Source organism: Chlorocebus sabaeus, chromosome 7 (assembly GCF_047675955.1).
Source record: "Chlorocebus sabaeus isolate Y175 chromosome 7, mChlSab1.0.hap1, whole genome shotgun sequence".
Taxonomy (NCBI): Eukaryota; Metazoa; Chordata; class Mammalia; order Primates; family Cercopithecidae; genus Chlorocebus; species Chlorocebus sabaeus.
The window spans coordinates 59,675,097-59,698,523 of NC_132910.1; the positions used below are offsets into that span (position 1 = coordinate 59,675,097).

General features: G+C 45.4%; 2 protein-coding genes across 7 annotated transcripts in view; one reads left to right on the top strand and one right to left on the bottom strand.

The window, feature by feature from the left end:
• LEF1 (lymphoid enhancer binding factor 1) overlaps positions 1–2,853 on the bottom strand; it is a 121,529-nt gene extending 118,676 nt beyond the window's left edge. For 4 of the 6 annotated variants that reach the window (XM_007999483.3, XM_007999484.3, XM_007999481.3 and 1 more), the window contains exon 1: positions 1,850–2,853. In XM_007999483.3, coding sequence (XP_007997674.1) covers positions 1,850–2,062 — 213 coding nt within the window. In that variant the 5' untranslated portion in view covers positions 2,063–2,853. Of the gene's footprint in view, positions 1–562; positions 1,284–1,849 lie in introns of those variants that run through there. The other 2 variants (XM_007999485.3, XM_007999486.3) reach the window with 2 other exon arrangements.
• LOC119620847 (uncharacterized) lies at positions 2,702–10,434 on the top strand. Its single transcript, XM_073017850.1, has 4 exons — positions 2,702–2,715; positions 2,777–3,199; positions 7,725–7,825; positions 9,780–10,434. The coding sequence occupies exons 1-4, from the start codon at positions 2,702–2,704 to the stop codon at positions 9,905–9,907; spliced, it is 666 nt and encodes a 221-aa protein (XP_072873951.1). The 3' UTR covers positions 9,908–10,434.
• The last annotated feature ends 12,993 nt before the right edge of the window (positions 10,435–23,427 follow it).

The following is a 23,427-nucleotide window of genomic DNA, read 5'->3' on the forward strand; positions in this document are numbered from 1 at the left end:
AAGTAGAACGATTCTGTGGTTAAAGGGAGGAAAATTAGAGAGTCAGGTTATAGACATCTAAAAAGTAGCCCAGTTGATATCAGTTTTGGTAATCACCATCCACCCAGACAGACTCAACCACGTGCAAATCAGTGGCATTACTCCTTCACCCTCAGGCCTCATGCCCACTTAACACCCAGCGAAGAGTAACGCTTTAACACCCGAGTGCTCGGATTCGAACGCAGCGTCCTTCACCCAGACCAGAAAAGTGGGGAGAATATGAAGTGGGTGGCAAAATTATCTACGGGCTAAGGCAGGACTAGCAAAATGGGTAGAAAAAGAGGCTGCTCTACAAATAGGAGAGTTTGGCAAAAAGCCTGTGTTTTGGATGTTGTTTGGTTCTCGGGACGTGTGTCCTCCCTTTGACCTCCTTCTCCTAGCACACACAATAGTCACAAATCTTTTACGCGGGGTTAGGTGCACCCTACTCCCGCCCTCATCCCGCTCAAACTGGATTCAACGGGTAAAGAACACCCTTCTGTTCTCTGAACGCAGGCCCCAGCCTTTCAAAATGCGTACTCACCTCTGCCATTGGGATAGAGAAGGCAGATCTGAGATGTTCTTAAACGCGCTGTTTAAAACCCAAAATGTCCCCGCCCTCAAAACCACACACTTTCTTTTTGGGGGTAGAAAGATGCCATTTAAGGGAAAAAAAAAAGGTATATCCTTCAAGTTTCTTTGGAGGGAAAAGGCGTTGGTTAAATCATTCGGGTGTCAGGACTTTTCTACCGGATTTCCTCTAGAGAAAGGTTTCCCAGTTGTGGAACAAGGGTGACCAGTGGAGTGTCAGGTATCAGGGTCCATCCGCCCCCTACCAGCTCTGGACTAGGCTTCAAACAGCCCTCCAGCGCGGCCCCGCTCCGCGCTTTCTCCAGCCAGCACCCACGTGTCTCTATTTACTCTACTCAGGTTACCAGCTCTATTGCCCGCAGCGGACCAGAAGACCAGATAAAGCGCCTTCCGCCCAGCCGGACTAGTGCCCGGCTTCCGCCACTTCTCCGCCTTTCTTTTGCATAGATTTAAGGCCTGATCCGGTCCCAAACCCCAAATAAAAGTTGTGGGTTTGTTTCCAAGTGATGGCGGTTGGAGAAAACTAGAGTTGGGGGCGGTACAGCTTGGGGTGGGTCGGCTCGGCGCACCCACAGCTCCCAGCTGCCAGCCCAGGCTCTGGGGCCGCAGGGACTGAACCCCGCACCGCCCCCACAGCCCGGGCGCGCGCCCCCCTAGGCCGGCCGGCTCCCTGCGGCCCGTCTCGGCGGTGGTAGGGACGGCCCCGCCTGCCCCAGCCCACGCCCGCCTCCCCTTCCTCCTGCCTGTGGCTCTGCTCGTCTCCACCTAAGCCTCTGGTGGTTTAACGCACTTTTGCAGACATCTACCAAAAGATAGCGGGTGCACTTTGTTTTCCGTCCCACGGAAGAATTTCTCAGTAGCGTTATTCAGCCATACTCGCTTTAAAGCCTGGCACTCCTCAGCGCAACAAAAAGACCGAAGACGAAACATTGTGGGTTAAGGGCACGTTTTCCTGCCCACGAACCAACCGTTCAGCCACCGAACCCCCTAAACTGATCCAGTTGGAATAAGTTTCCCTGCCCCTCTACCTCCCATTCTACACACACACAGACACACACACACACACACACACACACATGCAATGCGGACCGGGGCCCCAGCTACGCACACACCCCAAAACAAACGAGGGATCTACTCGGGACCCTCGGCCGGGCGGCCGGGCGCCTTCCCTCCCTTCCTCCCTCTCTGCGTTTCCCAGGGACCGCCACGCCTCTCGGAACTGGGGCAGCGGCCGGCTCACCTCGTGTCCGTTGCTGGCTGGGATGATTTCAGACTCGTTCACCAAGGAGGACTTGATGTCAGCTAAATCGCCTTCCTCTTCAGGGTGACTGATCTCGGCGAAGATCTTTTCCTTCTGAGGATCGCCCTCGTCCTTGAAGGGGATCATCTCGTCAGTGGCGCAGAGTTCCGGGTCCCCCCCGCCGCCGCCACCTCCTCCGGAGAGTTGGGGCATCCCGGCGGCTCTGTAATCTCCGCTCCGCTGTGGGAGCACCCGCGGCAACAGCAGGAAAGACAGAGGGGTAACTCAAGGGTGGGGGAGGAAAGGAGAGTTGGAAGGGTTCGTGCAGGAGGACAGCAGGCGGAAGCGGGGCGGGTGAGCGCGGGGCCGCCGGCCGGCAGCCGGAGCAGCTGCCGCGGCGCCCGAATCCCGGCGGCCGCCGCGCTTTCCCGCTTCGCGGAGACCGACGCCGGCGCCCGCCCCCGAGGCCGAAGGGCACTGGGCGGCGAGGGCCGAGGTAGCTGGCGCCTCCGGGGGCGTCTGCGCGGCGCGCGCTAGGCGAGGCTGCCCGGGCGGCCACCCCACGCCCCCCACGTCGCCGGGATTTGCGCGCGGAGGACGCCGGTTCTGGAGGGAGCACCACTCTCCAAAGTGCAGAGGAAGGTCCGGCGGCGCGTCTCCGCGGACACCCTCTCCACTGTAGTTACCCCGGATGCCGACTTAGTAGTTTGTTTGCCGAGAAAAGAGAGTGGGTCTGGGCAAAAAGCCCCGTTTGCCCCAGCAAAGAAGGTGCAAGGATCAGAAGATAACGAAATGTCCACTTCCTGAAGGGTGGGAAAAAAGAAAAAGAAAAAAGAGCCACCCACGCTGGAGATGTCCGTTTTAGAGCTTCTTATTTTCTTCCCTTTCGCTTCGGTTTTCCTTCTCGAGGCTCATTTAATCTGCTAGAGAAGGAGGAGGAGGAGAAGGTGGGGGCCGAGGAGGCGGGGAAGAGAAAGAGAAGTTTGCCAAGAATAAAGTTTTTGCCGGCAAGCGCGGGGACTCCGCAGTGGAGGGCACGGCGGAGTCTCGGGGAGTCACAGCGGGGACCTCGGGCCCAAATGCTTCTGCCTGGAGCTCGAGCCGACACACACACTCAGTCCGACCCCTCTTTGTTCCCGGCTCGAATTTCTCAGCTTGGCTCGCCGGCTCGCCGATCTGCACGCCTCCGCCGGCCAGCTCTGTCAAAGCAAAGAGCTGCGCCGCTTGGGTTCGCCCAGCCGAGGGGAAGGGACGCCCCGAGCTTGGCCGCGTGCGAGGCTCCGGGCGCGTCCTGGTTCTTCGGCCCGAGAGCGCGCAGCCCGGGTCCCTCCTCCGCGCCCTGCCCCGCAGGTGAGCTGCTGCGCCTCCCCACTGCTTCTCCTCCTCCCGCGCCTAGCCGGCGCTGAAAAGCTACCCACTTGCGTCGCTTCTCCTCCCTCTCCCCTCCCCCGCCTCCAGCTCTCCTTGGCTGCCCGCTGGAGGGGAGGCGGGGGGTGAGGGGGAGTCGGCGAGAAGGAGGTGGTGATTGAGGGCTTTTTTTCTTTCTCTTTTCCCAGATCCTGTAGGACGAGTATTGGGTTTGGGGTGTGTGAGTGTGTGTGTGCGCGCGCGCCTGGAAGGAAGGATCAGGCAACTTGGCGAGAGAAGGAATGACCGGGCGCTGCTTATAACCCACCGAGAGGCACGCTTTGCCCGCGTGAAATTGACAAGAAACATTGCCGCGATGGCTTGACTTCATCATCTAAGTATCTATTTTCTTGGCCCCCACCCACCCACTCCTTTTCCTCTGCCAGTCTCTCCCCTACCTCCTTGACGCCTCCCACTCTCCCTCCCTCGTTCTGGCCGGGGGAGGAAGATGAAAGAGAAAGCCGCCGCCGCTGTGATCGACACCACATTGATAGATGCTCTGACAGTGGGGAGAGGCGGGAATCTGGGACTGAGAAAAGAAGGAAAAGGGGAAAATATAACAGACATTGCTCAACTATTAAGAGAGAACAGAAGGACAAGAAAAAGAGAGTTGTGGCTTTCCCGAATATAATATCACACACACGCTCTTTGGAAACAAGGGAACACGCTAGTGAAAATAAAATCTCCAGGCTTGCCGAGAAAAAATATGACGAGGAAGAAGGAACTGAAGACTAGATTTTAATTATTGCTTTTTAAACAATATCTCTTTCATTCTGTCCTCACCACGGGATGTACGGAGAGTTGTGCTAGGTCTCTCGTGGGTTTTCAAAGACACACACCGCAGTGTGTGGGAACCTCATTGAGAATGAAAAGATAATCCAAGAAGGGGGAAGAGAAGGCAAAAGGACTCAGGAGAGCAAAGCCAAAAGAGGGAGGGAGGACGGGGTAGTCCCTGGCACCTTGGACTGTGAGCTGAAAGGAACCCTTGAAGATGCAAATCCGAATACAACCTCAAAAATTCCCCAGTCTCCACTATGTCTTTGATGCATTTTGTACAAAGACAGGAGTTTTCAGGAGATACTTTGTGAAAGTTACAGCAGAACGGAAGCTGAAGTTTGAAAACACATTACATTTTGTCCCTTGGTTCTCAAACCCCCTCTGTTAAAAATCTAGGCAAAATTATTATATCCAATACAGTAGCCATCTGTAAAACTTCAGAACAGTAAACAAAGGACATAAAGAAATGTATCTTCATCTCCCTTAAATTGAAAATAAGGAAAACACTACAGAATCAGATTTTGCTCTGTTATATAGGAATGGTCTAGCAAAGATTCCTCTTCTTTTCCTAAAGGTGAAATTTCAGGCTGCTGAACATTGAATGGGTAAAGATTTTAACAATGCTGTATCTAAGTGAGCACTTAAAACCTCACCTACTAATAACTACTACTTCTTGGGAATGAGAATTTACTAGGAAGCAATTTTTAAAACTTTACGAAGGATCCAGTTGGTCCCTAGAATATGGCCAGTAGTCACATGTAAATTCTATCTGGGAGATTGGATTAAAATTAAGGGGTTGGTGAAGGAATCCACGAAAAGTAAAACATTAAATCCACTTTTAATAGCTGACAATGCTATGCCTCAAGAGAAGAAAAGGAGTATATTCTGCTACAGTGTGTGAGAAACCCAATTTTTGTTTTTGGATGATGGTGGTATGTCACTTCCCTTAAAGTTATGCACCAGTGTGAGTGAGTGTCCCAGAGAGGTGAACATATAGCTGTGTCAGACATTTATAGCCCCATTCTTAAAAGACATATGGGAAAATAAAGTCAAAAGTCCTCCCATAACTGCACCAATTTGACCAATAGGAAAACAACTAGAAAATGCAGTTTCACCAAAGCAGAGTAGAGGTTCCTTTTCATCAAACCCTCAGGAGGGGGAGGGAGGAATACAGAATGGCTAGGGGGTAGTTTCTGGAAGCCAAAGAGAGATTAAATGATGACTCTTACATTCCCCCCGCTGTTTAAGTGCTGAAACTAATTCAGATGCCACTTTCTCCTTCATGTTAACTCTCTGGATTCCCCGAGTCATTTGGAGCCTATGCTCCAGGTTTCCTGAAGGGTAGAAGCTCAAGAAGATGCGAATTTTTAGAACAATAGTGGAAACTGTTTACTTGAAGGGCCAAGGGTAGGTGGCTGCGTTTGGTATTTTACTGTGACCCTGTCCATTGAAAACATTGTTTCTAACGAAATAACCCAGCACCTTGTTCTATTTGCGTGGCTGTTTTCCTTACAGTGGTGTAACTGGTGTTAGCTGATTGTCTTTAGGATTGTTGTAAATCTTCTGATGAGCAGCACTTAGAAGGGGCTTTAGTAAAATCCATGCGCCCCAAATTTGTTAAGCTTCGTTTGGGAGAGAGGTTGACACTTCCACGTGAAGTCTTTCTTTTGGAAAAAGCAGGAGGACGCAGGACGGGCGAAGTAACCCGGGGAAGACGTTCATCCCCCTCCCTTACGGATTAAGTGTAGTTTCTGGCATAGGCAATTCTGTCACCGGGCGGTCTTTTCTAATTCGTGTGGGGGCTGGTATTAACATAAGCAGCCGCCTCTTCGGGTGCGAGTGGGATCCCAGGTCCGGGATGTGGTGGGTGCGGTGCGGGAGAGGCACTCGCCGCCCGCCGCCCCCTTCACTCGGATGTTAGAGGCAAGTTGTTCGTGTGAACTCGAGCGAACGACTGGAGGTTGGCTGTTGTAGGTTCACTCCTTCAGGATGTGGGTTTCAGGGGGCGTTTTGATGTGATTTAATTCCGACCGTGAAAACAATTGCTAGGGGCTGGCTGGATTGCTGCTGGTTTTTCCCCTCCTGGTGGCTTTGCTTGGTTTGGGTTTAGTTTGGGAGCAAACTTGTTTTATATCAACACTTCCTTCTACATCGGGCGCCGTCGCCTCAACTGTGCGTGGGGGGCGAGGCGCCCACCCCGCACAAGAACAGAGGAGCCGGGGAGAAGAGACGGCCTCGCTGCCCACGGGGTAAGCGGAGCCCAGTCAAGCTCGGGAGCGGGCAGCAGAGCCACAGGAGTGACCGCCACTCACACCAGAAAACCCCTCCCCCCCCCGCAATTTTTTTGCCAACTCGAGTCGGCTACAGACAGTCCAGTGTGTCCTTAATTACAAGGAAGAGAGAAAAGCACGGTGCCCCTCGAGTCCTCTCCGCCCCCTCGGTCCTAACCCCCGCCCAGGCTCCAGGTCTTCCCCTTTGTGTGGCCTGGACTCTCTCCCAGCTACAACTTTGGTGGGATCCCAAAGGAAGGAGGTGGCGGGGCCTACGGAAGAGGATACTCAGGAGCCGAGGAGAAGGGCTAGAAAACGAAGAATGTGACTCCAGAGGCGGAACTCCGACCCCCTCGAATTCCCACCCCGTCTTCGCCTGGAGACGAAAGCTGTGGGGCATCTTCAGTTTAACGGACTTCGCGGAAAAGGAGAGAAGGGGGGGCGAGGGAAATGGCAGTTTGTGTCCCAGGGGTTCTTCCGCTTCTTCTTGCCGCCTCCTAAAGACAAACAAACTCAACCCCCCACCCTCCGGGGTATCAGGGAACTCGTGGGACCGTGAAAAAGTCGTTCCCAAATCCGGCCGCCTGCGGACGTCGGGCTTCCGCGGGGCCGGCGCCCGTTGGCGTCTGCAGCTCGGCGCAGCCTCGCGGGGCTCGAGCGAGCGGGGTCCGCCACCCCTCCCGCCCTCCTGCGGCTTTCCCCGCGCTGGGCCAGTGCAGGCCGAGCCCCGCGTCCCTGCCTCGCTGGGTAGGGGTCCCGGGCGCGGCTGTCCAGAGGGCCGCCTCCTCCCGCGGCCCGCGGGCAAGGGGCGCAACCCATCCCGCTCTGCAGGCCGCCCCTCTGCCAGCTGGGAGGTGAGGGTACACGTCCTAAGGGTGCCCAAGAGGGAGAGGAATCGCGCCGGTAGGAGAGCGCACGGGAACCAGCAACGCGAGGCAGGCACAGGGGAGCCGAACGAGCCAGACAGGGCCCGGCCACGCGCCCTCGTCGCTGGGCTGCTCTCCGCGACGGGAACCCGGGCTCCCACGCATGGGGAATGCCTAGATTGGAGCAGGAATGGAGGTGGGAGCTGGAGTCATTTTGCGGGCCACAGGACTGCTCATTTCGTGGGCAGGACGTGACATTCTTGTCCCTCGTTTCTGAAAAACTTTTCTCAGGCGCCTGAACTTGGCACGGGGACCGGCCTCGGAAGGCCGGCGGGTAGCACGGCCGCAGCCTCCAGCCCTGGGCCCTCCTCGCCCAGTCCCTCCTTGTCCCTCGGCCCGCCCCCCGGGTCGGGGACGCGCGCGGAAAGGCCGCCCGCGCGCGCGAGTCGCGCCTTATATCTGCTGAGGGCGGCGCCTGCGCAGGGCCCGGCGCGGCGGCGCGGCCTTTGAAGTCGCGGCGGCTGCCGCTTTCATCCTTTCTTTTTTCCCTCGCAGGCCCCTTTGTGTGACTAAATTTGGCAAGAATATGGATCCGAGCCAGTCTTTCCACGTGTGCTCCCAGCTCCCAGCTGAGAAGGCCAAGGGTTCTCTTCCGGGTAAGGAGACAGGGAGAAAGATCAAAGAGTTTGGGGAGCTGGATCTGAAATGTGAATTGAAAATAAAAATCAAGCCTGGACACATTCCAGTTTCTAAAGCAAAACCAACCCTCAGCAGAGGCCGGCTCTCTATATAGCTCTCTTTCTTTCTCTCTCTGCTCCCTTTGCCTCTTTCTGTGACCATTCTTGAGCACATGGAATAAAATAAAGAGAACATAGGGAAACAGTTTCTCTATATTTCGTTTTGGAGTACTTTTATTAGGGAAAATGTCTTGTTCATAATTACAGGTATGTGAAGCCGAATTTCTTCAGTCGTAAATATTGTCTGATTTCAGCACTCTTCGCACTTTCTTCTGCGGCCACATTTGGGAAGAGAACGTTGACCCAACACGTGTGGATATGTTCGTTGTGTATAGTGGTCCTTTTTTTCTACACATGATATGGTGCACCGTATAGTTTTCTTTCACAGAAGTTAGATTCTGGAAAACCAATGTTAATATTTTTATCAAAGTACTCACTATCACAGTTGATCCCTATAATTTGAAACCCTTTCGTCGATAGACTGCAGAGATCTTTTCTTATAGGCCACTCAATCAGAAACCTTTGTATTTTTAAGGTTAAAAAACTATAGGTCCCTTCACTTCTGTTGTTATGGAAGTAACTAAAATAAAGAGACAGCTTTGAAATACTGTGATGCGAAAAGTCAGAAATCCTGGGTTGGAGATGGGCCCTGCCACTCCCTCTCATGCCATTGGTGACCTCAGGCAAGCCATTTAACCTCTCCCAAAGTCTGTTTCCTCTCTGAAAAATGGATATAATATCGTACTATTAAGTGAGATAATGCATGTGAAAGTATGTACAAATGTAAGGTATTATTAGTCCATGAAGCAAAGACGATCCTTTTAAGGGGACCTGTTAAGTTGCAAAATCAAAAACTTCTGAAGCCCTAGGAACCCTTACCACAGGAGCAAATGGGGACAGTGTTACACTCTCGTGTATGAGTGTTACACACTCATACACACGCTATGACCATCTCCACGCCTCCATCAGTTGTGTTACAAAGGCCATTGAAGCGGTTGTTACCCCCCAAGTGAGTGTAATGAGAAAACATTTTAAGAACAGGGTGAATATGCTTTAACTCGTGTTTATGTTGGGCTCTCAATGAATTTATAAATGAATGAAGAAAATAACACCGAAAACAGTACCTTTTTGTGAGACATTTAACACACATTACAGCAGCTCTAAAAACAGTCTTAGTATAATGGCCTGAGAAAGTAGTAATATTTATGTGTATAAAATACCCCCAACAACAGTTGTAAGGACTCAGAGGTGGGGAGAGTGACTAGAAAGGTATATAAGAGTTGTTTCTTGGGACTGTGTAAGTGCCACCAAAATCTATGTTTTAAAATAGAGAGTGATTATGTATCCCAGGCAGAGGTATCTCAAGTTTACAATGCAGTGAAGATTATTGATAGGGCTGACTGTGAAGTGACAGGAGTACCACAGGTGTGGTATATAGGGCATTTAGCTGAATGCACTTCAGTGTGATCTTTTCTAACCTAAGGTAACCCCACCAAGGGAGCCATTTCCTGGGCTCATTGGGAGCCATTTTCCAATATAAGCTTTTCAGTGTGACCTGTGTACAAAGTGATGAAAGCAGCAGGGCTGGGGGGTGGGTGGGGTTCCAGGGTTCCTAAGTCCCTTTGGCATGGCCCAACACTGCCCAGGGTGCAGACTCCTCCTGAGATGCTCCATCTCCTTCAGTTGCCTCCTGCCAGCAGCAACCTTCAGCCTTTGCCAATTGTGTAGAAGGGACTCTATAGCAATTTTTATTGGCACTTAGAAAGCACCTTCTCTTTTCAATGCACCTTTCCCCCAAATGTCCCAAATTAAAAGTGGATGCTGATCAAGTTCACTGGTCAACTTCAATTCTTCCTTTCCCTTTTCTTTACAGATGCAGCCTTTTTGAAATTTATTCTTGGCCAAAAGAGGAACATAGATCAAGGATTCTATCTTGCTTTTGCAGGGCAATGGAGAGACCCTGAAAACAAGGAAAACCTGAGGCCTTCTATAAGAAAATAAACTCCCTGAAAGGGGAGGCATGGCCAAGGAATTTACTTATTTTTATAAATCTCTTTCCTGGATGGATATGGTAATGGATGTGTTTCTTGAATTGTGGTAAATGCACCTCATAAAATGGATGGACTGGGGCTGTATTCTCAGGCTTCCTGGGCTCCGTTGACATTGGGCAAGCATATAATCCCTGGTTTGAGGCTAGAAGCCAAAGCCACAACCTTCTTGCAGTACCAACTGAGCCATTGGGAGATTAATGCAGAACAAGGTCATTAGTCTCATTGTTTATCCGGTTACTAGCCGCACAGATTTGTGTAAATTTCAACTACAGTGGTTGCAGCCTGCCTTTGATGTGTGTAATCTGTACATTTTAGTGCTCCAGGAAAGTGCCTGATTGACAAGATCTACATCCAATGCCCAAAAAACACATCCTGCACAGGCACAGTGAAGCGTAGAGTTGAACAATTTTCCAGTGAGTTCCGTCAAAGTAAATAAACCAACCTAGAGGGTCAGGATTGAGCCTCCTTTTTTCATGACATGGCTTTTGAGTGTCCTTGGGAATGGTCTGTATTTGTTTTCATTTGAAACTGGGTGACTGCTTTAAATCCTTATTTACCTCTCAGAGGAAGAACTTGGCCTGTATGACATTTGACCTTGAGGATGCTTTCTGTTTTAAAGCACTTCTGTCCATAAAAACAGACTCCTTGAGTGAGGTTACCCATAGTCATATATCCAAGACATGGCCAATTTCTAGTTCCTTCCTTAACTCTGTCTTGCTTGTATGGCTATGCTTAAACTCAGAATTAACAATAACGGGAGTGAATTCAGATGGTAGACAGAGCCAGTGCAAATAGTTTAGGCTACAAAATTGTCATCTGGCTCCACCAAACACTTTTCTTTGGCAGAAATAAAGCTGATTTGCCTTATCTGAATTTGACTTAAAGGTCCTGCAATCCCGCTCTGCCAATTAATGGATCTCAAGTCTACTTCCCTTAGGTTAAATTGGCAGAAAGCAAGGGACAGAGATAAACTACTATCCTATGAGGTTAGATGGTAATTTTTGACTGCCAGTTCTGATAACCACAGACTCCCAAATATATTTTGAAATGTATTTGAATTACCCAGATGTTGGATTTTTGCAGTTCAAATTTTTGAATAATTTTTACATTGTTTTACTTTGTATCTTACAGTGGCTGAGTTAGACAGACCTTGTTGAAGCTCTAGCTCTCTCACTGTTAGCCCTCCCTGTCCTGCACCTTTGCAGTTGCCTCCTAACGAGTCTCTGTCTTTCTTTTTTTTTCTTTTTTTTTTTTTGAGACAGTCTCCCATTGTTGCCCAGGCTGGACTGCGGTGGTGTGAACTCAGCTCACTGCAACCTCTGCCTCCCAGGTTCAAGTGATTCTTGTGCCTCAGCCTCCTGAGTCGTTGGGACTACAGGTGTGCACCATGACACTCGGCTTTTTGTATTTTTAGTAGAGACAGGGTTTTGCCATGTTGGCCAGGCTGTTGAACTCCTGACCTTAAGCAATCCACCCGCTTTGACCTCTCAAAGTGCTCTGGCGTCTATTCTTGCTGGGTTCCATGCATGCCCCACAATAGTCCATGCCTCATAGAGCAGCCAAAGTCATCCTTCAACATTTCCTACTCGTGACTTCCAAGTCCCTACGTAAACTGTTTCCTGGCTTCCTCTTGCTTACTGCTCTCTAGCACCACGGACTCTCCAGCTGTTCCTTCAGAGTGCAAAACACATGCACGCACGCGTTCACACACCACCACCGCCCCCCCCGCCACACACACACACACAATACACCTCAGTCCTTGTTCCCTCTTCCCAGAAGCTCCTGGCCAGGTAGATGTTCACAGGGCTCACTGCCTGACTTCATTCAGGTTCTGCTTAGATAGCCCCTTCTTAGAGCTTGTTATCTTAAAAAATAGCCGTCCCCCCAAACCTTCTGCCTTCACTCCAATTCCGGTCACCCTCCATTTTTTTAATGGACTTCATCTTCTTTTACTGTCACTGCCTGGCCTATTTTTTATACTTACTTACTATACTTATTAGCTTTCTCTCCCACTGGTTCGTAAGTTCCATGAGGGTAGGGACTTTGCTTTGTTTTATCCTCACTGCCTGTGGCAGCTCTTGGTGCATAGAAAATACAAGGTGTGTAGAAGAATAAATTAATATGCCTTTCACAACCTCAGGTTTCTTATCTGGAATACCTTCCTTTGGAAGATTACAAATAATTGATATAAAACTACCTGGCATACAGTAGATACACTCAGTAGGTGATACTATAATTATGTAGATCAACACTGCCAAATGAAATATAATGCAAGTCACATATGTAATTTTATTTAACCCAGATGTTGAAATTATTACCATTTTAATATATAATCATTATTAAAACTTACTAATGAAAGATTTTACGTTCTTTTTTCATATTAAGTCTTTGAAATCCAGTGCAGTTTTCTTACAGCACCATTCAGTTCTTTTTTTTTTTTTTTTTTTTTGAGACAGAGTCTCACTCTGTGCCCAGGCTGGAGGGCAGTGGCGCGATCTCAGCTTACTGCAAGCTCCGCCTCCCAGATTCATGCCATTCTCCTGCCTCAGCTTCCCAAGTAGCTGGGACTACAGGCACCCGCCACTGTGCCCGGCTAATTTTTTTTGTATTTTTAGTAGAGACGGGGTTTCACCATGTTAGCCAGAATGGCCTCGATCTCCTGACCTCGTGATCCACCCACCTCAGCCTCCCAAAGTGCTGGTATTACAGGCATGAGCCACTGCCCCGCAACTTACAGCATGATTCAGTTCTAACTGGCCACATTTTGAGTGCTTGAGTATAGCTAGAGGCTACTGTATGCAGTTAGTGAACTCTTTAATGACAAGTCTTTGTCAGATTCATCTTTGTAACCCCCATACTGCCTTACACATTTTTCTCAAAACAGTAGGTGATCAAAAATGTATCAATATCATAACAATATATTGTTATATACTATTCTTCATGGCAAATTCAGCCTTTCAACTTATTGGAGGGTGAAATAAGTCTTGGTGAAGTAGCTTGAGATTATAATCATTTTAAGTATATTTTAACAGTGCGTTGCCCATAACAGAGGTGTGCAATGAATAGTTGTCGTTCTCATGTGTTGCTGAGTTAAGTACTTTTCTATACTGTAAATAATAGATTTATCATTGAACTTCAGGAAATACATAAGTTGAAGGTTTTCTGTATCATATTCTCTAGAATAACTTTCTCCTCCCTGTAAAACTGCCAAACCTGCAGTTCTGTAAGAGTCATCCAGGATCAAAGGTTTCTCCAGAGATGTATACCATGGAGAGTGCCTACTCCCACTGCAGATTTCATTTTCAGGTACAATTCCTGAACTACTTCTTGGTACACATGCGCCGGATATAATGGTAAGTCTATTCTGTCCTGTGCCTTGAGTTTTCACTAAAATACTTTAATAAGGCATTAGCCTTAGGCCTAGCAAATGCTTTTAGTTGCAAAAGTCATCCCTCTCCATTTCAGAGATTTAAACCTAATGCAATAAGAGGAGAAAGATGAACAAAAGAGCAAGGTCATTTTCTGGAAGAAATGGGTGAAGACTCTTTTGTTGAGAGATGTACCTCTAAAGCCTTGATGTGCTTTTATGGAAGAGAAGTATTACATAAACATGCTATCCTTTACTGTGACTTTAAAAATGACCCATAGGCCAGGCACAGTGGCTCACACCTGTAATCCTAGTATTTTGGGAGGCCAAGGCAGGAGGATCACCTGAGGTCAGGAGTTCAAGACCAGCCTGGCCCACATGATGAAACCCTGTCTCTACTGAAAATACAAAAATTAACTGGTCGTGGTGGCAGGCGCCTGTAATCTCAGCTACTCAGGAGGCTGAGGCAGGAGAATTGCTTGAACCCAGGAGGAGGAGGTTGCAGTGAGCTGAGATCGTGCCCTTGCACTGCAGCCTGGGTGACAAGAAAGAAACTCCATCTCAAGAAAAAAAATAAAAATAAAAATGAATCATAGATTTTCATCGAAGTACAGAGAGTAGGCTGGGCACAATGGCTCATACCTGTTATCCCAGCACTTTGGAATCAAGGCAAGAGGATTGCTTGAAGCCAGGAATTCAAGACCAGCCTGGCCAACATAGCAAGACCCCATCTCTACAAATAAAATAAATTAGCTGGATGTGGTGGTGTGTGCCAGTAGTTCCAGCTAGTCAGGAGGCTTAAGGCAAGAAGAACACTTGAGCCCAGGAGTTTGAGACTTCAGTGAGCTGTAATCATGCCACTGCACTCTTGCCTAGGCATCAGAGTGAGATCCTACCTCAAGAAAAAGAAGAAAGAAGGAGGAAGAGAAGAGGAAGAAGAAGAAAGAGTTGGAGGAGGAGGAGGGAAGAGAAGGAAGAAGAAGGAGAAAAAAGAGGAAGAGGAGAAGAGGAAGAAAAAGAAGAGGAGGAGGGAAGAGAAGGAAGAAGGAGAAAAAGAGGAAGAAGAGAAGAGGGAAAAAGGAGGAGGGAAGAGAAGGAAGAAGAAAAAGGAGAGAAAGAAGAAAGGAAGAGGAGGAAAGGAAGCACAAGGAAGAGGAGAAGAGGATGGAAAATAAGAAGAAAAGGAGGAGGAGGAAGGAAGAGAAGGAAGGAGAAAAAAGAGAAAGGAAGAGGAGAAGAGGAAGAAGAGTAAGAGGAGAAGAGGAAGAAGGAGAAGAAAATGGAGGGAGGAAGAGAAGGAAGAAGGAGGGAAAGAAGAAAGAGGAAGAGGAGGAGAGGAAGAAGGAAAGGAAGAGGAAAAGAGAAAAAGAAGAAAAGGGGGAGGAGGAGGGAAGAGAAGGAAGAAGAAGGAGAAAAAGAAGTTGAGAAAGAAGAAAAAGGAAGAGGAAGAAAGGAGGAGGGAAGAGAAGGAAGAAGGAAAAAAGAGAAAGGAAGGAAGAGAAGAAGAGGAAGAGGAGGAGTAAGAGGAGAAGAGGAAGAAGAAGGAGAAGAAAACAAGGAGGAAGGAAGAGAAGGAAGAAGGAGAAAAAGAAGAAAAAAGAGAAAGAAGAAGAGGAGGAAGAAGAAGAAGACAAAGAGGAAGAAAAAGAAGCTTTTATAACTTTGAAAAACTTGGAAAGGTCTAGCTGTGGATTTGTGAAATTCTAATATAGCTTGATGGTGAAATATCACACACCTTTGATAATGATGCTCAATTATTTTTATTACCATAAAGATATTAGTGATACATTACCAAGTTAAAAAAGAGAGTTATAAGAGAATAAGTGCAATCATGCCTCATTTAAAAAAATTTGTCTAGAGATCATTTATTAGAATGTAAACTCTATGAGCAGGGGCACCATCTTGTTTAGCACAGTATATCTAATGTCTAGAACAATTCCTGGCACAAAGTAGGCACTTAGTCAATATCTGTTGACTATATCTGGAAGGATAGACAGTAAGATACTAACAGTGGTTTTCTCTGAATAGTGGAGATTTTTATTGTGATTTTTATTTTTTGTACTTTTAGAAATTTCTTTTTTGTTGTTTTCTTTGAGACAGTCTCACTCGGTCACCCAGGCTGGAGTGTGGTGGCACAATCTCGGCTCACTGCAACTTCCGCCTCCCAGGTTCAAGCAATTGTCCTGCCTCAGCCTCCTGATTAGCTGGGATTACAGACGTGCGCCACCATGCCTGGCTAATTTTTGTATTTTTAGTAGAGACGGGGGGTTCACCATGTTGACGAGGCTGGTATCGAACTCCTAACTTCAGGTGATCCACCCGCCTTGGCCTCCCAAAATGCTGGGATTACAGGCGTGAGACACCGCACCTGGCCGCATTTGGAAAATTTTATATGCAATGAACCAACATTATTAAAGTAAAATATAATTTTAAATGTTATGTGATAAAAATATCTTAAAAAGTGAAAGAGCTGTCCTGGGTAATTTTGACAACAACAAAAATTAGTAAATCACAAAGGAAGAGTATCAGGAACTGGGGGCAGTGTTGGAGCCACTGCATCATAGCAGACACAATTTCAGGGCCACCTGCTGGTCACTCAGAGGTCAATACAAAAGGGCTTTGACAGTTTATAGCAAGTTTGTCCAACCCATGGCCCACAGCCCACTTATGGCCCAGGACAACTTTGAATGCAGTCGAATATGAATTTGTAAACTTTCTTAAAACATTATGATTTGTTTTATTTTTTAGCTCATCGGCTATTAGTATATTTTATGTGTGGTCCAAGACAATTATTCTTCCACTGTGGCCCAGGGAAGCCGAAAGATTGGACACCCCTGGTTTATAACGATCAGAAAGATGGGCTGTGTTTTTGTTTTTTTTTTAAGGTAAAATTTGAACACAATGAGATGCGCAGGTCTTAAGTGTACAAATCAACACGTGTGTGTGTGTGTGTGTGTTTTAATCAGGCAGCCCTCAGAGTCACAGGTGATTCTGAAAGACTCTCCAGTGTGTTTTGGTTAATATATACACCTGTGAAACTATCATTCCATCACGATATAGAACATTTCAGTCGTCCCGGAAATTTCCCCTATGGGATGAACTTATTTCCAAGCTTAAGCTCCATTTTTGGTGAAATGTCATTTGTTGGTAGTTTGTGGTTTTCTTACTGGTTGCTTTGGATATATTCCTTAACTCTGTAATTTATTTTCTGTATCTGAACAACTTGTCACCTTAAGAGTATGCCTTTCTAGAAAACATGCTAATAATGTAATGTACTTAACAGGAAGGAGAGAAATGGCACTCAGGTTATTGGATTGGCTATCAAAGTGCTGAACTGAAACAATGACAAGGAAAATGCATGAAATAATTTGTATTCTAAACTGTTTTTCATTGTAGTAAATGAAATGTCTGTGGTCTAAACAGACTTGACAGTCAGAAGAGGTCTTGGTTTCCTCCAGACATGGGTGTTTGGGAAAGGGTATTAGGGGAGCAAGTGACTAAGGACCTGATGGGGTGATTTCCAGAGGCAGCTGTTTGCCAGAAACTTGGGAACATGAGGCTCTTTGGTGGATGCAGAAGCAGAGGAGAGCAACACAGTGGATTTGTGCCTGCCCCCTGCACATACCTTCTAGGCTTAGCATTCCTCTGGCCTCTGTCGGCTCTAGTCCACTGCATACATGCAGTTGAACACGGCAAACAGAAACATCTTTTGGCTGTGGCACAATATTGTACTTACTGTAAAAAAGATAGCATTTCCTGAATTTCTTTTATGGGAAGTGTTAAAAAATGCAGATAGGATGTAGTCTGACATTTTCCCCCCTTATTGTGAAATAGCTGAAGTTCATTTCTCTTTTTCTCTCTTTCTCTCTCTCTGTCTCTCTCTCTTGTTCTCTTTCTCTTTCCTCTGTTTCTGAGGTGAAGATAAACCTCAACTTCCAGGAAGGGAAAAATTTAACTTAAATATGGGTTCAAAGGTCCATGCCAAAACAATGTGATCAATACATAGGTTAAAATTGTCCTAAAGAGGACTATGGAATAGATTGCAACATGGTTCAGGTCAGATGATTTCTGGGATTACTAGCCTGGTAGTCCAAAAAGACATTGCATGCTGTGAAGGAAATAAAAACAATAATGCAAAAACAACATTAAGGATCTGCTCCAAGTATGGCCCACAAGACACTCCTGAGCTGCTTGCTGTTGCGCCACTGTGCATTTCATCCCTCCCCCTCTCTTCATCGATCCTGCAGCATGTGGGGTGTGAAATCACTTGAGAAACTGTTTCCGGAGGTTTGCTATGAGAATTTCATAGTTTGACCCCTGAAAATGAAGGGAATTAGAATTGATAGGAAGGATGATTTGGTGCCCAAAGTGGTGAATTGGTGCCAGAAGGTCACCTTCATAAGAAATGCCTTTGCTTGGTGGCTGTGTAAGTTAGAAATAAGTGAGCTGAAAATTAAAGTAAAAATGGTTAATTTCTATGAGAATATCAGTTGGACAGAAAGCAATTAGATAAGGTGTAATCTAAGAAGTAAAGCAGGAGAGAGAGTTTACTTAATAACTAAATATTTACTTTTATCTCTTTCCCTCACTTGTAAACCAAGATAGGCCTGTTTGTTTTCTATACAAGAGTTAATGCTCTATGATTAATTATATTCATTATTCCAATAATTGCAACAATGAACTTTAAATGAAAATCATTGTCATTATATCTATTTATTTCTTGGTTGCTAAAATTGAAAAAATATTGAAAATCAAATGGACATTGTACATTACTTACTATTTTGCTTACTGTGGATGATTAAAAAAAAAACCCTATTCTGTTTCACTTAATGCTTCAAGTAAATTACATTTTCTGCCTCTCACATTTGAATACAAGGCTGTTATCTTAGGGCTCCCAGCACTGTGGAAGAAACATTTCATGGAAGTAACTCTATTTCAGCTGTAATGTCTCTTTCTGCTCCTTTTTTATTGAAGAAAAAAAAGAAGAAAAAGAAAAGAAAAAGAAATAAAGCAATAATAATTATATTTCTAGCCCAGAAATATGATCCTTTGAATAAAATTCTGCCCTGACTTTCAGTTAATCAGAAGATGAGTGATACCATATTTCTTTATAGTTTCTTCTAGTCTGAGTGAGATGAAAGAGGAATTTGCAATCAAATAAGAGTGGTATTGCAGACATTACAACTAATTTATATAGTTAAGAACTCAGAATTGTATCCAGATCTGACCAGGAACATGACACAAGATTTAATTTAAAAGGAAAAAGGGGGCAATTTCTTTTTTTATTTTGGTAACTCAATTTACATTGTGCCATGACTCAGTAATTATGCTGCAAGCCTCACTGTGAACACTGATGAATTGACTTTGTGTCCATCTATTATGTTGACACTGGATTAAAATAGAACTAACTCCATCATTCAGGTTGGAGATAGTTCAGAAGTATTGCTTGCTCCTCTTTTTCCTTCTACTGTCTCCTTTTTCTCATCTTCCAGATTATTGGTGCCTCACCAGAAGAGAACAGAGGAGAGACTTACTGACTTACATAAAACATTCATTAACTTACCATAGAGACTACATATGCAGAATATCCATCATATATAACCCACATACTGTAGTATGTAGCCAATATTTTGTTCATGTGAAAAGTAGAGAATTGCACCAATCATTTAAATAACTTAGGTAAAACACTGTTGAAGAAAAACTTTATTTAGACCCAAATTAGTCAATCAATTAATTCAAACAGAGCTAATATTCAATCATGCTTTATTTTGTCAAGGAAATAATTAGATATTTCTTTAGGTTCCAAGCAGCACCGAAATCATAGGCAAAAAGGAGGTAGCAAATGAACATACATTCCTCCTCTGCCTTCTCTTTGGAACACATTCGAGACATGGTTTTTGCCCCAGCTCTCCACCGAAACTGCTAAATCTGATGGTCAATTCTCGTCCCCCTTATTTGACCCATCATCAGCATTTGACACAGTTGATTACAGTTTCTTCAGACACTTTCTTCCCTTACTTCCAGGATGCCACCAGCTTTGGTTCTTTCCAGATCTCCTGGGCTATTCGTTAGTCTCCTCTGCTTGTTTTGTCTTCCTGACCTCTGTGTAGTTGGTGGAGCACCCCTACAGCTCAGTCTCTCACCCCCTTCTCTTTTCTATCTAACTCATTTCCTGACGGGCTCGTCAAGTCTCATGCCTCTCAATATATTATACATGCTAACAACTTTGAGTTATATCTTTGGCCTAGACCTAGCCCCAAATTTACAGACTTACATATCCAGCTGCCTACAAACCCCTATTTGATGTCTAATAGGTATGTGAAACTCCACATGTTCAAAACCCAACTTATGACCTTTCCCCAAATCTGTTCCTTCATAGTCTTCTCTGTCTCAGGAAATGGCAGATCTATTATTTCAGTTGCTCATGCCAAAAGCCATAGAGCCATCCTCACCCTTCTCTTTCTCTCACTCCCCACATCCAATCTATCTACAAATTCTTTTGTTGTTGTTGTTGTTGTTGTTGTTTCTGAGACAGAATCTTGCTCTGTCATCCAGGCTGGAGTGCAGTGGCACAATCTCTTCTCACTGCAACCTTTGCCTCCCAGGTTCAAGCAATTCTCCTGCCTCAGCCTCCCGAGTAGCTGGGATTACAGGCACCACGCCCAGCTAATTTTTTATTTTGTATTTTTAGTAGAGATAGGGTTTTATCATGTTGACCAGGCTGGTCTTGAACTCCTGACCGCAGGTGATCCACCTGCCTTGGCCTGCCAAAGTACTGAGATTATAGGTCTGAGCCACTACACCCAGCCTTATCTACAAATTATTTACCTGTGAAATATAACCAGAACCAGCTACTTCTCACCAGCCTGGTTCAAGCTGCAATCATTTTTCATCTAGATATTTATAAGCCCTTACTATAAATATAATATTATTATAAATATAATAGCCCTTATTATAAATATCTAGATGAAAAACAGGTCTCCCTGTTTTTACCATGCTGTACCTGCTATTGTCTGCAAAGCTCACAGAGTAATCTTAAAACTATTGATGACAAGCCAAATTCTGTAAAATATTTAAAGAGGTTTATTCTTAGCCAATATGAGTGACCCGGGCCTGGAGAACAGTATTAAGAGGTCCTGAGAAAGTATGCCCACGTGGTTGGGTTACAATTTTTTGGAGTGCAGTGGCACAATCATAACTTACTAAATCCTCTACCTTGTGGGCTCAAGTGATCTGCCCACCTCAGTTTCCTGAGTAGCTGGGACTACAGGCACGCACCACCATGCCTGGCTAATTTTTGTATTTTTTGTAGAGACAAGGTCTCACCATGTTGCCCAGCCTGGCCTCAAACTCCTGGGCTCAAGTGATCTGTTTGCCTTGGCCTCCCAAAGTTTTGGAATTACATATGTGAGCTGCCATGCCTGGCAGCAGTTTGGTTTTATACATTTTAGGGAGACAGAAGATACCAGTAAAAACATAGATCAATACATGTAAGGGATACACTGGTTTGGCCCCAAAAGGCAGGACATGTCAGAGTATGAGGGGGTTACTTATAGGTCACAGGTGGATTCACAGATTTTCAGATTGACAATTGGTTTAAAGAGTTAAGCTTTGTCTAGACTTGAAGTCAGTACAAAGACACACTAGAGTCAAGATGTGGGAAGGACTGTGAAATCCAAGGTTCTTGTTATTTAGATTAAACCTCTAGGTAACAGCCTTAGAATAGATGGTAAATGTCTCTTTTCAAAACTTAGAGGTGTCAGACTCTCATTTAGTCCCTTTTAGATCCAGGAAAAACTAGAAAGGGAAGGAGATTTCCTAGAGATGCTTATTTCCCCAAGAGAGGGCTTTCTAGGACCATTTCAAAATATGTCAAAGAAATATATTTTAGGGTAAAATCACTTTATTTCCTTCAGAGTCTTCTATCTCATGTGATGCTATATCAGAATCAGGTTGGAATTCGGTATCTTATTGCCACAAAGAGTCTGTTTCTGTCAGTCTTGTGATCTCTATTTCAGTGTTAATGCTGGTCACTTGTGCCTAAACTCTGGAAGGGAGGGGTATAACCAGGCATGCCTGACATCCCTTCCTCTTATGGCTGGGAATTCAGTTTTTTGGGTTTCTCTGGGATCCCCTTGGCACAGAGGGGGTCCATACAGTCAAATGGGGGCCTTAGCATTTTTTGGTTTACAAACTTAGGTCAGTTTATGTCCCTCCTCTGCTCAGAATGCCCCAGCAGTTTACCATTTCCCAACATTCTGCAGGATCCTATGTGATCTACGCCCACCTCTTACTTGTCTGATCTCATCTCTCACTGTTCCCCTTGCTTTCTGTGCATTGGCCACTTGGGTTTCTTTGCTTTCTCAAATCTTGGGCATGTTCTTACCCCAGGATCTTTGCACAGGCTATTTACTTTCTCCATAGTAATGTTTCCCCAGATCTTCACATGGCTCACTCCCTCACCTCCTTCGGGTCTTTCCAAATATTTGTCAGTAAGGTCTTCCCTGATCATCCTATTTAAAATTATAACTCTTCCCCCAACGGTTGGTACTCTTTATCCTCTTCTCTCACTATATTTGTAGTACTTATTACCAGCTGACATCCTGTATATTTTATTCATTTATTTTTTGACTATCTTCCCTATTAGAACGTAATTCCCTGGAGGGAAGGGATTTTTGTCTGCTTCCTTCATTGCTATAAATCTAGGCACCTACAGTAGTTCCTGACTTGTAGATAGAATCGAGTAAATGTTTGTTGAATGAAAGAATATCTACAAAAATACATACACACAAGTATCGTAGCACATAGTACCTATATACTTCACCTCTTGTTATTGTTGTGATCTCCTCAATGGATATAGCTTAATATACATATAAACAATAAATCATTTTAAACAAATCAGGGAAAGCTGTTATTAGAAGGCATTTGACGGTCCTTTTACGAAGGTGAAAGCTCCATTTAAAAGTAAACAGTCATACTCTCATTTGTCTATGTTGTCAATGTGGATTTTCATCTTAATGACCTGCTTCTCTAGAGATGACTCTTTTGGAATGCTCTATTGAACAGGCAGGTATTATGAGGCTATTTCTAATTGATAGAGAGAAGAGTAAACAAAATATCTGAAAAGTTCTGTTTTTCAGTGGCCTGAATGGAATTCCTCCAGGCCCCTCAGGACAGTTGCTGTGTCCTTGCTGAGCTGTTTCAGGCCTTACAAGAGTATTTGAAGGTTTCCAGGGGTTGGGGAGCCTTGGCTTGGTGGTATGGGAGACGATTTTGAGTAATTTACAGGACTAGCAATAAATTCCTTTCACTCAAATAATGAGAAAACTATTTCCTTTTCTATTCTCTATCAGTCTAGTACCTGTAGCAGCCTCTGTTGGAACCTGGCCCTTACCTTTTCACCTTTATCAAGTGGGTGTATGACTGCCAGAGTTCCATCTGCAGCCCTTATATTCTTTGTCCAAGGCCTTCTTTTGACTCTGAGACCTGCTTTCCTGCCCACAAGGCAGCCCAGGAATGCTGGGGAATTAATGTCCTAGGGACTGACCTTCAACAAGTGACTAACAGCAGTTGGTGTATAAGTACCCCGTCTCTCTCATTCTTTGTGTAGGTGAATTCTGAGCTGTGTTCTACACTGGCTCCCTGAGTTTCCCCAGCGGGATGAAGCTCTAGTTGTCCAGAGTGAGAGCTCACTTCCCACCTCCCTCATTGTGTTTCCACATTTCCTTCACCTCTCAAGTAAACTAATTGCAACTGAATTCTAGTCACAGGTTTGCTTCTGGGAAAGCTCAGACTACAGTAGCTGCAAATCTTTAACCATTTCTAGTGCCTGTTTATTTACCTTTTAACCAGAGAGCTAGCTCAGGCCTCAGGCTAGAAACCTCAAGTTGTTGAGAGAATCTTGCTAGAATTAGTACTAAGAGGATTTTTTTTTCTTCATTATATTTATTTTTTAGTTACCTACTATTTATTGTGATATTATATTTTCCATTTGCTCTTGTGATATAACTGAATCCATATAAGAACTACTTTATTTAAACCAACTGGTTTAAATAAAATGCTTATAGTAAGACTGGTGGTAAAGAGATTTGGCAAAAATCATA